Here is a 12,833-nt window from a genome sequence, read left to right as displayed (position 1 = left end):
GAGAGAGAGCTCCAGGGGCATCTTAAAGCTGGGTAACAATAGGATGACTTTAATGACCAGATAAAAGGGGGTAGGAGAAATAAGAAGTGAATCCTTTTTACCTTAGAATCCCAGAAACCCCTCGAAATGGGAGGCAGGGGTAGTTCAGGACACAGACTACAAGTGGGGGGCTCGGTTGAGAAGTGGTCAGACTCGTATCTTCTCTGCCTCCCCTGAGACAGAGCGAGTAGATCAACTGCCCACATCCTTTCTCCTTCCGCTCTTCACACCCTGCAGACAACCTGCAGGTTAGTCTCTGATGAGGTTTGAGTCAGAGATTCCTGCTCAGGGAACCTGGCGCGGCAGAGAGGGAAAGCGTCTTCCACCTGGCGCCCAAGTGAGTGAAAACAGATGCTGGGCAGAGATGCCCTTTCCTTTGCTACAGTTGGTGCCTAGAACCAAGCTTTCACCCCCAGGAGAACAGTTCAAAGAGCCTTTTTGGAGAAACTGACATCAAAGAGAAAAAAATGCAGCCATGCTTATCTTAGTCCCCTTGGGTTGCTGTAACAAAAATACCACAGACTCGGTGGCTTATGTAACATTTATTTCTCACAGTTCTGGAGACTGGGAAGTCCAAGACCAAGTTGCCAGTGGAATTGGTTGTTTGGCGAGACCTCCCTGATTCATACAGGTCTGTCTACTATGCGTCCTCACAGGGTGGAAGGAGCCAGAGAATGCTGTAGGGTCTTTTTAATAAGGGCACCATCCCCCCCCCCCCCAGTCACCTCCAAGGCCCCCCCTACAAATACCATTATTGGGGGGTGGTTAGGATTTCAACATGTGAATGGAGATGGGGCGGGGAGAGTCATAACAATCTGTAACAATGCCCTTGCCAAATCAATGTAGCGTCCACAAATCTCTGTAGCACACATGGAGCCTCCAAGCTTTTAACTCCTGAAGGGCTGCCAAGAAGCAGGAGAGGTTTCCAGAAAATTCTGAGGAAAGACAGAAGTCAATGAAAGGAGAACACAGAAGATACAAAAAGGTATTTGGAAGAAACAGAAGATACACAAAGCTTAAAAACAAACAAACCAACCCTCAAAAGTGAAAACTTTTATATTGCCCGAGAAAAAAATTACATCCCCAAAGAAAACATGCAGGCTGTAAAACATTTAGAGAACAATTGGACCATTTAGAAATGTTAAGCTGTGGTAGCGTAAATAGTAAATTTTGAATAGAAGAACCGGAATGTATCCTTGAGGAACTTTCCTGGAAAGTAGGAATAAAGAAAAATAGATGAAGAACAGGAGGGAGAAGAAAGTTTCAGTCTGGAAAGTCTGACATGGAGAGAGAAGCGTCAGAGAGACAGTAGCCTGGGGTCAGCCCAGGCTGGTTTCAGGTGTGGAGCCTCCTGCTTAGTTTGTGCAAGAAAAGGGAGGGTCACTGCTCTCCAGAGCCTGCAGCCCTCTTGGTGGCAGTGAGGGCAGCATGAAGCAGGGGTGGGGGGGGGTGCATGGTTACATGGTGACAAGGGGAGGCTGAACCTGGAAGAACTTGAGGCCCCAATCATGATACTGGACTCGGTCTCCCATGCAGTAAAAATGCACGGGGTGTTTGAGAAGGGATGGATAAGGGGGAGCAATCCAGGAGGTGGAGACCAAAGGCAGGACATGAGTTAGGTGATTGACAGACTGGCCAGGTACAAGTGCCCAGGGGTGGGGATTTGCAAAGAGGGAGGAAGAGGATGGAGAGGCAGCAATAACAGAGAGAAGCAGAACAGAGCAGCTGGGCAGAGTGTGGCTGAGCAAATGGAGATGGGGAGAGAAATGTTGGGGGTGACCTGGGATCTTGGCTGAGCTGGAGGGCTACAGATAGGAAAGGAAGGGGGAGGGGAAGAAGGGGAAGGGAGGAGGAGATGGAGCCGGGGGATGAGAAGGAAGAGTAGGGCAGGAGACAGTGGGGAGAGGAGTCAGAGTCACCCACAGTGCCGGCTCGGGTTTGGGGGACAGCACTGGCCTTCAGCTCCCATACCCGGATGGTGCTGGCCCAGAAGCCAGTTGTGTGTGAGCAGCAGGTGGCCCTGGATCTTGGGACGAGACAAGGCTGGGAAATCCTCAGCACTGGAGCGAGAGGTGTAGCCAAGGGTCTTGGAGCAAGTTCTGGGGGACTTCTGCCTTTTCTTTGCAGTGAACAAAAGGTTCAGAGTCCAGGGAGGAGCTCCCTGGGGGCCTGGGGAAGACTGGCCATCCTTGGATCCCGAAGCCTCGGGTCTGGGCTGAGCTGGATGCATCAGAGACTTCCCTCTATGTTGCACGTGTGGACTCCTTAAGGCTCTGAGATGGGGGGATGGTGTTTGGAGAGAAATATAGGGAGTGACTCAAATCCACGCTTTGACCCAGTCGCCCTGTCCCCCACAGCTGGTCCCTCCTTCAGCAAGCCTGACCCCAGGAGCTCTTGGTCTGGCTTTCTTTCCCCCAGTGCCCCCCTACCTTCACCCTCCTGCCTTCCCCTCTCCCCAGGGCATGACTCTCCCTCCTGCACACAGCCTTTCTCCCTCACCACTTGGGAAGGGGCTGGGCCCTGGGAGGGTGCCCTGGCCTGATGGCTGTGGGTAGGCCTTCCTGGAAGGACAGGGAGTGGGAGGTTGAATACAGGTCAGTGGTCCAGGAGGAGGGATGAATTAGAGCAGGAGAGGAGCAGGGGAAGGAAAGGAGGAGAAGGAGAAGAGGCAAGGGAGAAACAGACCGAGAGGTGTGGACAAGGCACCCGAGTTTGAGAAGGACACAGGGGAGGGCCGCTAGTGAGCACACGCGATGGATGGAGCCCAGGAGGGACTCATCTGGACAGCCCTGTTGGGTACAGTTTTTCCTGCTTCTGTGTTCACTGGCTGATTCCCTGTCTGACCATGGGTCCAGGACAGAAGCCGTTCTGGGCTCCATTTCCCCCCCAAGCCCAACCAAACCTACTCACCGGACAGTCAGGACTGTTAGCGCCAGACCCTTGGCCACAAGCAGCACACAGAGCACGGGGACCAGAGCGCTGGGGGCTGCAGGGTGAGAGCGGAGGGTGGAGTTTTGTTGCCTGGAAGACAGGGGACAAGAAGGGGAGAGGAGGGGCTTGAGGTGGTGTGCCCCTGAGCCAGGGCCGTCGGGGTGAGGATCCCACCCTGAACTCACGGTGAAAGGGTGGTGATGGCAGAGGCGGCCCTGGGGGCCTGCTTGGCTCTTCCAGCTGGGGGCACAGAGCTCTGGGTCAGTGATGAGACCAGCTCAGCAGAAGCCCGGATGGCCTGTGTGGAGGCAGGAGCTGTCCGAGAGAGAGAAAGACCCCTCATTAGCTGGTGGGACAGCAGATCTGTTCTGGACCGCAGGAAAGCCGGTCAACCCTGATAAAAAACAAGTCGTGGGGGTGGGCCCAGGCTGTGAAGTCCTCTGGCTCGAGACTAGACAGAGCTGTGGCTCAGGCTCTACACAGGGCCTGTGGTGGTATTCCTGGGTCTGGAAAGAGCCCTGGAAGAGGAGTCAGGAGGCCTGGAATTCCCTCTAAGCATTTCTACATGGCTGGAAGGGCACTCTCTAGCTTTCAGCCTCCCCAAGTGTGGAAACAGTCACTGTCTTTAAGTGGCTCTCAACTCTGGCATCTGTTCTCTTGCTCATACTTCTGGGACTGTTAGGGGATGGGGTCCCTCATGGGGAATTTTAAGGTTGCTTTCCCACCCCTGTCCTTCCCAGTTTGGCAGCAGAACCCTAAGCCCCTCCGCAGGCCCCACTGCCTCAATGACCAGGTAAATACCTTTTATGGGGCCCCCTCTTAAGTCTGAAACTTTGTGAGCTATCTGTCTCCACTTACCTTGCCTTTATAGAAAGACCCCAGACCTACCAGTGCTAAGAGCTCTTGGTGGAGGCTGGTAGAAAGTCACCTCTGGAAAGGTGATGGGGACTATTAAGGAGACAAGAGGACAATGACTATTGGGGGTGGCTGAGGCCCTGAAGAGAAACAGGTGGTGTCCACCCCAATGCTGTGACAGGAAATGGAGACTGTCAGGGTCCTCAGCTAGGTCTGCACACCCACCCAGGGCCTAGGAGGGGAGCAGTCTCCTCCAAGCTGAGGAAAAGAGAGACGCAGGGGCTGAGGGGACAGGGAGGAGAGGGTGCCTGGTGTTGGGACACCCCATGACAGGAGAGAGTCCCAGGCCAATGGACAAGTGGACATGACGGTGAGGCTGCCTGGAGGGATGACCTGGAGCAACCCTTATGCCCAACCAGAGGAGGTCCTCAGGACCCTCAGGCAAAAGTCTAGTCCTGAGTGTGTGGTCTATGGGCTGGTGCTGGTCCACAGATTGTTTATAACCTGCCCGTACAAGGTGAATACAGAAATTGGGAGTCAGGATCTTGAAATTCTACATCAATTTGATATTGCCCCAAGATCCATGCATGTGACTGGCACATAGGTCCGGTGGAACAGGGTATGGACCAGTTTGGTCATTGTCACCCAGTCATGGAAGTCTCCATGGGGGCAAGCTACAGAGCAGGACCATGATACTTGAACAGTAGTTGGTTGACTCTAACCCAAAATTGTGTAAACATCTGAAAAAATTATTTTTATAGTTTGTTATTTTTATAATCATTGAAAATTTCAATCTATCCTTGATAAAAAAAATTTAGAGTTTATCATGATTCGCTAAGGTGGAGGAGTGATTAGCTCATTCAGGGACTCACAAACAGCAAAACAAAAGTCCCTGAGCTTTTTTTTTTTATTTTTATTTTTATTTTTTATTTATTTATTTATTTTTTTTTTTACAGAGAGAGATCACAAGTAGGCAGAGAGGCAGGCAGAGAGAGAGAGAAGGAAGCAGGCTCCCTGTCCAGCAGAGAGCCCGATGCGGGGCTTGATCCCAGGACCCTGACATCATGACCTGAGCTGAAGGCAGAGGCTTAATCCTCTGAGCCACCCAGGCACCCTGTTCTTGAGCTTTTTGTCAAGAAAAGCCATCTCTTCTCTGAATGTCACAGTGATAACAAACCAAATGATGATTGTGGAATTAATTCAAAGATGCTTCCCCATCTGCAGTTATTCCAAAGGGTTTGCACTGGTTTTATTTGAAAAGGTTATCCGTCACTGGGGTAGGCAGAACAATGTCTGTGTCCTCATACCGGGAACCTCTCAATGTCACCCTCCGTGGCCAAATGGACTTTAAAGATGCCATTAAGGTCAAAGATCTTTGGGTGGGGCGCCTGGGTGGCTCAGTCGTTAAGCGTCTGCCTTCGGCTCAGGTCATGATCCCAGAGTCCTGGGATGGAGCCCTGCATCGGGCCCCCTGCTCAGCGGGAAGCCCACTTCTCCCTCCCCCACTCCCCCTGCTTGTGTTCCCTCTCTCGCTGTCTCTTTCTGTCAAATAAATATTAAAAAAAAATACAGGAAAATTAAAAAAAAAAAGATCTTGGGGGTGGAGAGAGATTCTGGGTGGACCCCATCTAATGATAGTATTTAATAACAAGGATTGAGGGCACTTGGGTGGCTCAGTTGGTTTAAGCCTCTGCCTTCATCTTGGGTCGTGATCCCAGGGCCCTGGAATTGAACCCCGAGTCTGGCTCCCTGCTCGGTGGGAATCCTGATTTTCTCTCTCCCTCTTCTGTTCCCCCTGCTTATGCTTTCTCTCCCTCTGTCAAATAAATGGATGAAATTTCAAAACAAAACAAAACAAAATAAAAAACCAGAGAGTGTTTCCCAGTTGTAGTCAGAGAGAAATGCAGCTGGGAAAGGGCCTCTGGCTTTGAGGACGGAGGAAGGGGGCCACAGGCCAAAGAATGTAGCAGCCTTTAGAAGCTGCAAAAGCTGAAAAGTACCTAGTCTGCAAGAAAACAGGACTTCGGTCTTATCCCTACAAGGAACGGAATTCTGCCCAAGACCTGAATGAGTAAGAAGTGGATTCTATCCAAGTAGCCTTCAGGAAAGAGTACAGCCTCTGACGCCTTGATTTTAGCTCAGTGAGACCCCTTCCAGACTTCTGATCTGTAGAATTGTAAAATCACAAGTTTGTGCGGTTTTAAGCCACTGCCTTTGTGGAGATTTGTGCTGACAGCCATGGGAAGCGATGACACTCGCCTTTGGCACAAGTTTTGTAGCTATAATGAATGGTGAAGTACCAAACCCAGTGAGTTAGCTGTTGACATGTGCTGGCTGATGAAAAACTACATCATGAAAATGAGTGACATTTACACGGAAAACATAAAACCACAAATTCAAAATAAACTTTTTTTTTTAAAAAAGAGGATTGAATTATAAATTTTGTAAAGGTTTTCTTTTCACTCTACATGGAATTTTGAACAGGATGAGAGGAAGTCATTCCTCTGTCTCCTTTTGCTTCATTGTCAGAAACACAACTATCGCTGAACTGAATAGAGCCATGAAGGGTTGTATTATTGACCAGGGGTCTGGGGCTCCAGGTTCACGCAGGAGTATGTTCTGGTGGCTGTAGCTGCTTGGGCGGGAGGACATTCTGGAATGGCCATTCAGATTAAGAAGGCGTGCTATGAGAAAGTACCAGCTGACCCACACTGTGCGCTTCCCAAAGTGGTAAAACTTGTGAATTACAAAAGATGAATGCGTTAAACTACTGGGCATTTACCCTAAAGATACAAACCTAGTGATCCGAAGGGGCATGTGCACCCGAATGTTTATAGCAGCAATGTCTACTATAGCCAAACTACGGAAAGAACCTATATGTCCATCAACAGATGAATGGATAAAGAAGATGTGGTAACACACACACACACACGCACACACACACAGGAATACTATGCAGCCATCAAAAGAAATGAAATCTTGCCATTTGCAACAACATGGATGGAACTGGAGGGTATTATGCTGAGCGAAATAAATCAATCAGAGAAAGACAATTATCATATAATCTCCCCGATATGAGGAATTTGAGAGGCAGGGCGGGAGGTTTGGGGGATTGGGAAGGTAAAAATGAAACAAGTAGGGATTGGGAGGAGACAAACAGTAACAGACTCTTAATTTCACAAAACAAACAGGGTTGCTGGGAGAGATAGAGTGGCTGGGTGGTGGACATTGGGGAGGGTATGTGCTATGGTGAGTGCTGTGAAATGTGTAAGCCTGACGAGTCACAGACCTGTACCCCTGGGGCTAATAATACATTATATGTTAATAAAGATAATTGAATAAAGATGAGTGTATTGAATTTGAAATCATTCTCTTTATTCTGTGATAATGTGCAAACCCTGCACGGTTGGTATTGTGTGCCAGGTTAACAGAGATCACCTAGAGGGAGAGTTCTGTTGAAAATGTATGATCTACGGAAAGGACTCCTAATGTTTTGGCAAGATCGAAACTGAGTTATGATTCACTTTTTAAAGATGTGAATCATGCAATCAGCATTGGTTATATTATGGCTTTGAGGTTATTCCACTCAAGGGAAGAAAGCAACATATTGTTCAATGGCAAACAAAATCTCAGGGCAAAAACAGGAGTTAGAGAAGTTCAGAAGAAGTTTCTATGAGTTGTTACAGCCTGTTCTTAATTTGGTAACAATTATCATCAAAACAGGTGATGATATTGAATTCGATAGCTGCAAAGGTAGTCATGGAAAAACCTTAATAGTGTGATAGAATGTTTTGAATTTTATTTTCTGCCGAAAGGAGATATGTGATAGGAAATTCCTAGATCCAGAATACATTTTTTCATCAAAAGATGTTTTCAATATAAACATAACTTTATAAGATAGATTTTGGAACCAGCTACTGACAAAGGATTGAGGATGCACTTTGAAAATAGAACATCACTAGCTCCCTTTTGTAAGAATTAAAAATAAAAATATTGAGCTTGTGGAAATTGATTTGAAATTCCTTTCTGAATTTCTGTTGACATAACTCTGTGAGACCGGTTTTCTATTAAGGTGTTATTAAAGCATTAAAACAATTTTGAATATATTTTCTCTGAAGAGTTATGGTGTTTTAGTGTAATTCAGATTAAGGAAGTTAACAAGCAGGAATGTTTCTTTGTCACATTAAAGTCCTTCAGTGTGGCTATACAAGTTGTTTGTCTAAAGTGTGGATGGCATTTAATATAGGAAATTGCTATTTCCCTTCTAAGTTCTTGCTCAGTTACGACTGACACGTTACAACATTAAGGCTAGAATGTTGAACACCTACACCCACCACCTACATGCACACTTGCAGCGAACAACGTGGGCCATTTTTATAACTGAACTTTAAGGCTTGTGGCCTCTACGGTCTCTGTTGGAACTATTCAACTTTGCTCCTATAGCATGAAAATGGCCTTAGATCAGAGATAAGCAAACAGGCATGACTGTGCTCCCAACAAACCTTTATTTCTGGACACTGAAGTTTGAATTTCCTTTAATTGTCATGTGTCATAAAATCTTATCTTTTTTTACTTGTTTCCCAACCATCTAAAAACCATCCTTGGCTTTCAGACCAGTATGCTGACTGCTGATCTGGGCCAGGAGGAATGGACAACCCAACATGCTACCCACATGGTTGGGGGGTTGGTTTGTGGCCAGTGACCAGACATTTACTGAGCACCTACTATGTGCCAGATTCAGGCACCTTCTCTAAAAATGCCGGGCAGTCTTGGGCTCCCCGGTGGTCAGATCATAGGAGCTCAGGCTGGTCAGCATGTTCAAATGATCTGTTTGAGCATATTTTAGGAGACTTGTAAATCATCAAGGTGGGCAGCGAATGAGGTGGGAGTGTGTGTGCACCTGTTCCCAGCAGCCTTCCCAGAAGAATTGGATGGGGGGGGGGTACTAAGAAACCAGGAGGCACCAGAAGGGAGCGAGGGGATCCCCAGGAAGGGGCTTACCTGGTGACACTGCCAGATAGAATCTTATGGACTTAGAGACAGAGTTGCTGGAAGCGTGGTAGATTCTACACCAGTAGTGTCCTGAGTCTTCCTCCTTCAGACCAGTCATGGTGACGATGAAGAGGCCGGTGCTAGGGTTGTCCCAGATTGAGAATCGAGAGGACTGAACCAGCCTGCCGGGACCCGAGCTGGTGACGAGCCTGGTGCACTTGAACGCTGACAGCTCCTTACACCAGCCCTTCCTCTCGTAGGGCCAGCCTTTGGGGGGGTACTGGCATGTCACAGAAAGCGTCTGCCCTGACACTCGGTGAAGATGCTGAGCCTCTGGCAGAGCCCATGAGCCTGGAGAGCAGGCTGCAGGTCAGGGCCACACCAGCACCAGCTCCATAAGCTGTCCCATGGCCCAGAGCACTTGCTCCATGTTCCGCTGTCCCAGATGTCCCTATTGCACCCTCCTCTCCTCCCTGCGCTTTTCCCTTCCTCCTCACCTGCGATCAGCAGTGGCAACAACAGTGGCAGGAGCAAGGCTTTCCAGAGCCTCCCGGCCTTTCCCTGTGGGCTGGCAGGAGAAGACATGGGGGCCCCAGGGAAGAGGAAACCGGGAGCTGGTCTGACTCTGCTCAGTTCTTCCAGCGCTTCTGAGATAGACAAAATGAGAAAGGCCAAGGCCAGACTGGGAAGTGGGAGAGCTGGGAAGGGCTGATTGCAGGCAGAGGGAAGCCGGAACCTCCAGGGGCAGTTGCGAATCCGGACTTGGAGGCAATAGCCCTGCTTGGTGCATGGCTCCTGGGTCTCCATAGCGGCTGCTCCTCTCCTCCGTGCCCAGCTACCGCTTCCCCATCAGGGCTGCCCTGGGCGGAGGAGCTGGGATGGCCAGGAGGAAGCTGTGGTCAAGTAACGGGCTTCCCACCTGCCTCTCTCTGTTCACTGCCGCCTTTTTGCAGGACCCTGGCTTTGCCCTCCTTTCCAGGGCAAGCCACATTGAGGGTAGGTGACAATCTCAGGGGAACTCAGAGGTCTGAGCAAGAACCCTAAACCCCACGGGTCCTGAGAGTGGTCAGAAACCTCATGCGCAGTCCTGCCTGGTGAGTCAGTGACGTGTTTCCACCCTGGGAGGTTTTATGGGTGCTGGAGGGGAGAGGGGAGTAGGTGGAGTTTCAGTGCCAGTAAAAGTGCAGGGAGGGTCCCTGGCAAAGGAGGGCAGAGTGAGACTGGAAGCAGAGAGAGCCCGGTTGGTGGCAGGGACAGGTCAGCGGGAGGAGGTTGGAGCACAGGAGCCTGGACCGCCAATCATATCTAAATCCTCAACTCCTGCCCTCAGTGGGCACTAGAGCGCTGGTTGTGTAATTGCTACACAGAAGCAGGACTCCGCATCTTTCTTTAGTGAATGTTGGCACTTTAAAAAATGATGCACTTTACAAAGAGATTTTCTATAGAACAACAGAAGGTGGGGGTTGGGGAATCAGGGCACCTCGCCCTGAACTAACATGTAAGTTCTTCCGTGGCCACCCGGGGCTCTGATGGTCTGCAGCTGCTGCCTGGAGCCCCCCAAGAGCTCATGACTGAAGAGGGTATTGGCTGTAAGTCCCCTGTTGCCACCCCCACCACCCCTCCCGAGCCCCTGACTCCTGCTCCCCACTCTGTCTGGGTGCAGAGCCCTGCTGCTTGGAGTGGAAGTGAGCAGAGACTGAGGATAAGGGCAAAAGGACAGACAAGAAGAGGAGGGACACAGGAGGGCCATGGGCGCTCTTGCCTACAGACCCCTGGGGAGAAGCAGGATGGACCTGTGGAGTCAGAAGGGAAGCTCAGGCCGATACCCGCTACGCAGCTGCACGAGTCGTTTACCCAGTGTGTTTGTGTGTGCTCTCTTTCCTAATGCTATGGTGGGGTTTGGGAGGGAGCTGTTTTTGTTCTGTTCTGTTCTGTTTTGTTTTTCCTCCGACACAGGGGAACTGAGGCCCAGATCTGTCCATGACCTGCTCAAAGTCATGTGGTGATGTGAAGATATAACTAGACCAGCTTCCTGACTTCTGATGGGGCCTTTCTGCTGAAGCCTGGCCCACGATCAGGGCAGGAAACCACACGTGCTTGCAGCGGTGAACTCCCGGCAGTTTGTTTCCTGGCCTTGGGCTGGGCTCTGTGTTTCCTCTCCAAACCTACAGACAAAATGCTGAGGTGGGGGGCACCCTTCTGAGGGGGAGGGCTCTGGCCCCGACCGGTGTAGCTGCGTATCCCTTGTGTGAGGGTGTGCAGCAACTGCTTCCCACAGCGATATCCCCTTTGTCTGGTTGCTGCTGACCACTGAGAAAGGTCGCCTCCTCCCTGCAGCCCGCCAAGATCACCCTTTGTCCACATTCCACTCTCTCTATGTCCCTCCAGCTTGGGGTTGGCTGAGTTGTTCTCTGCTGAGTCAGCATGGGTCCATGGTGCCCAGGGGACAGGAAGTTTTTGAGCAAACCCTTATACCTTTAAAAGTCTGAGTTTCCTCTTTCTTAAATAGATAATGATGGCTCACGAATATGATTATTCTGGGAATAACTGAGTAAACACTTCCAAACATTTATAGAAGTGCCAGTTACATGGTGACTCTTCAATGAAATTGTCATCAAGAACCAACATATGTGCTTGACTTTTAATTATATAAGTAGACATGGAAATAGGAGTGCAGCAAGCTTCTAAAAGTAAATACAAATAAATGTTTTGTACTTCAGAGCAGAACTTTCTAATCATGGTCCTGGTGCCAGGGATTCTATAGGGAAAAATGATCCGTCATTCTGTATACAGATTAATACTTGGACATGATAAAAAGCTATAACAAACAATATTTAAAAGCACATCACAGCTATGAATTAAGGTTTCCTTTCTATTTGGCAGATAAAAGATTATTCGATTTCATATAAAAAGACGAGTCATATAAAAAAGACAGAAAATGAGTATTTCAGTAGGAAAAAGAGTGAGGTTATGAGTAGGTACTTTTCTGCAGAAGAAATACAGATGAATAATGTTCAGGAAAACATATCTAAACTGGGTTATTTAACAGAAATGGAGACAGGAAGTCTAACATCAAGGTGTTGTTAGGGCCACACTCCCTCCAGAGGTTCTAAGGAGGGATCCTTCCTTGTTTCTTTCAGCTGCTGCTGGCCGTGGCCCCATCTCTGCCTCTGCAGTCACGTTGCATGCTCTGTACAAGAGTCCAACTAATTGTCTCAGCCTCTCTCTCCTATAAGGAGGCAGGTGACTGCACTCAGGACCCACAAGAGAATCTAGGATAAAGACCGTCTCTCAAGACTCTTAATATAATCACACATTTTGCCATATAGAAGAACAATACTCAAAGGTTCTGGGGACTAAGAAGTAACTATCTTTGGGGGTCATCTCTTCTGCCTTCCAGAAATGAAATTCTCTCCCTCTCTTTCTAAGGGTGAGTTAGAATTAGGTCAAGATTTAAAATCATCAGCTGACAACTAACCATGGACAATACTTGTATGGGTGTTGGAAACCCCACCTACAAATCAGCCTAGGTGCTGATTTAAACAGATGACGTTCAGCAAATCTGAGCTGTTACAAAGAAGCAAAAAGATGAAATGCTTCCTGGCAGGTTATAACAAGATTAAGTTTAGATTCTTATAAAAGCTTGATCCAAAAGAAAAAAAAAGCCAAAATTAGAAAAAAAAAGTGTATATAGCATATTAAAGACAGGAGCATATAGAAAGAATAATATATCATGACTAAATCACTTGTACTATGTGACTACAAATGTGTTTGGCTGTCAAAGATAGGTCAATGCTGGGTTCTATTTCAGAAAGTCAAAGGAGAAAATTATATGAAGATATTGATCAATTGCAGAAAGGCATTGGTAAAATTCAACATCCATCCTAGACAAATCTTTTACTATTCTATAAATAGGAAATTGCTTTCCTAATAAATAAATGGTTTAGTGAATTAATCAGTTAACATCGCACTAGTGAGGAGTCATGTTAAAGGCTGGGATCAAGAAAAAAACGCTC

At 48.3% G+C, this 12,833-nt stretch overlaps 1 protein-coding gene across 4 annotated transcripts; it reads right to left on the bottom strand.

The window, feature by feature from the left end:
- Positions 1-562: 562 nt before the first annotated feature.
- LOC309865601 (natural cytotoxicity triggering receptor 2-like) lies at positions 563-10,780 on the bottom strand. Of its 4 annotated transcripts, none has more exons than XM_082732115.1 (5): positions 9,315-10,780; positions 8,827-9,168; positions 3,156-3,285; positions 2,950-3,060; positions 563-2,312 (listed from the first exon to the last, which is right to left on the bottom strand). In XM_082732115.1, exons 1-5 carry the CDS (start codon positions 9,622-9,624, stop codon positions 1,955-1,957), a joined length of 1,251 nt encoding a protein of 416 aa, XP_082588241.1. In that variant the 5' UTR covers positions 9,625-10,780; the 3' UTR covers positions 563-1,954. The 4 variants fall into 4 exon arrangements, with proteins under 4 accessions (XP_082588241.1, XP_082588242.1, XP_082588244.1 ...); XM_082732116.1 differs by having other exon boundaries at positions 8,827-8,999; XM_082732118.1 differs by having other exon boundaries at positions 2,950-3,025; positions 9,315-9,921.
- Positions 10,781-12,833: the final 2,053 nt, after the last annotated feature.

The sequence above is a fragment of the Mustela nivalis genome (genome assembly GCF_964662115.1).
Source record: "Mustela nivalis genome assembly, chromosome: 5".
Taxonomy (NCBI): domain Eukaryota; kingdom Metazoa; phylum Chordata; class Mammalia; order Carnivora; family Mustelidae; genus Mustela; species Mustela nivalis.
This window is presented reverse-complemented; position numbering and strand designations above follow the sequence as displayed.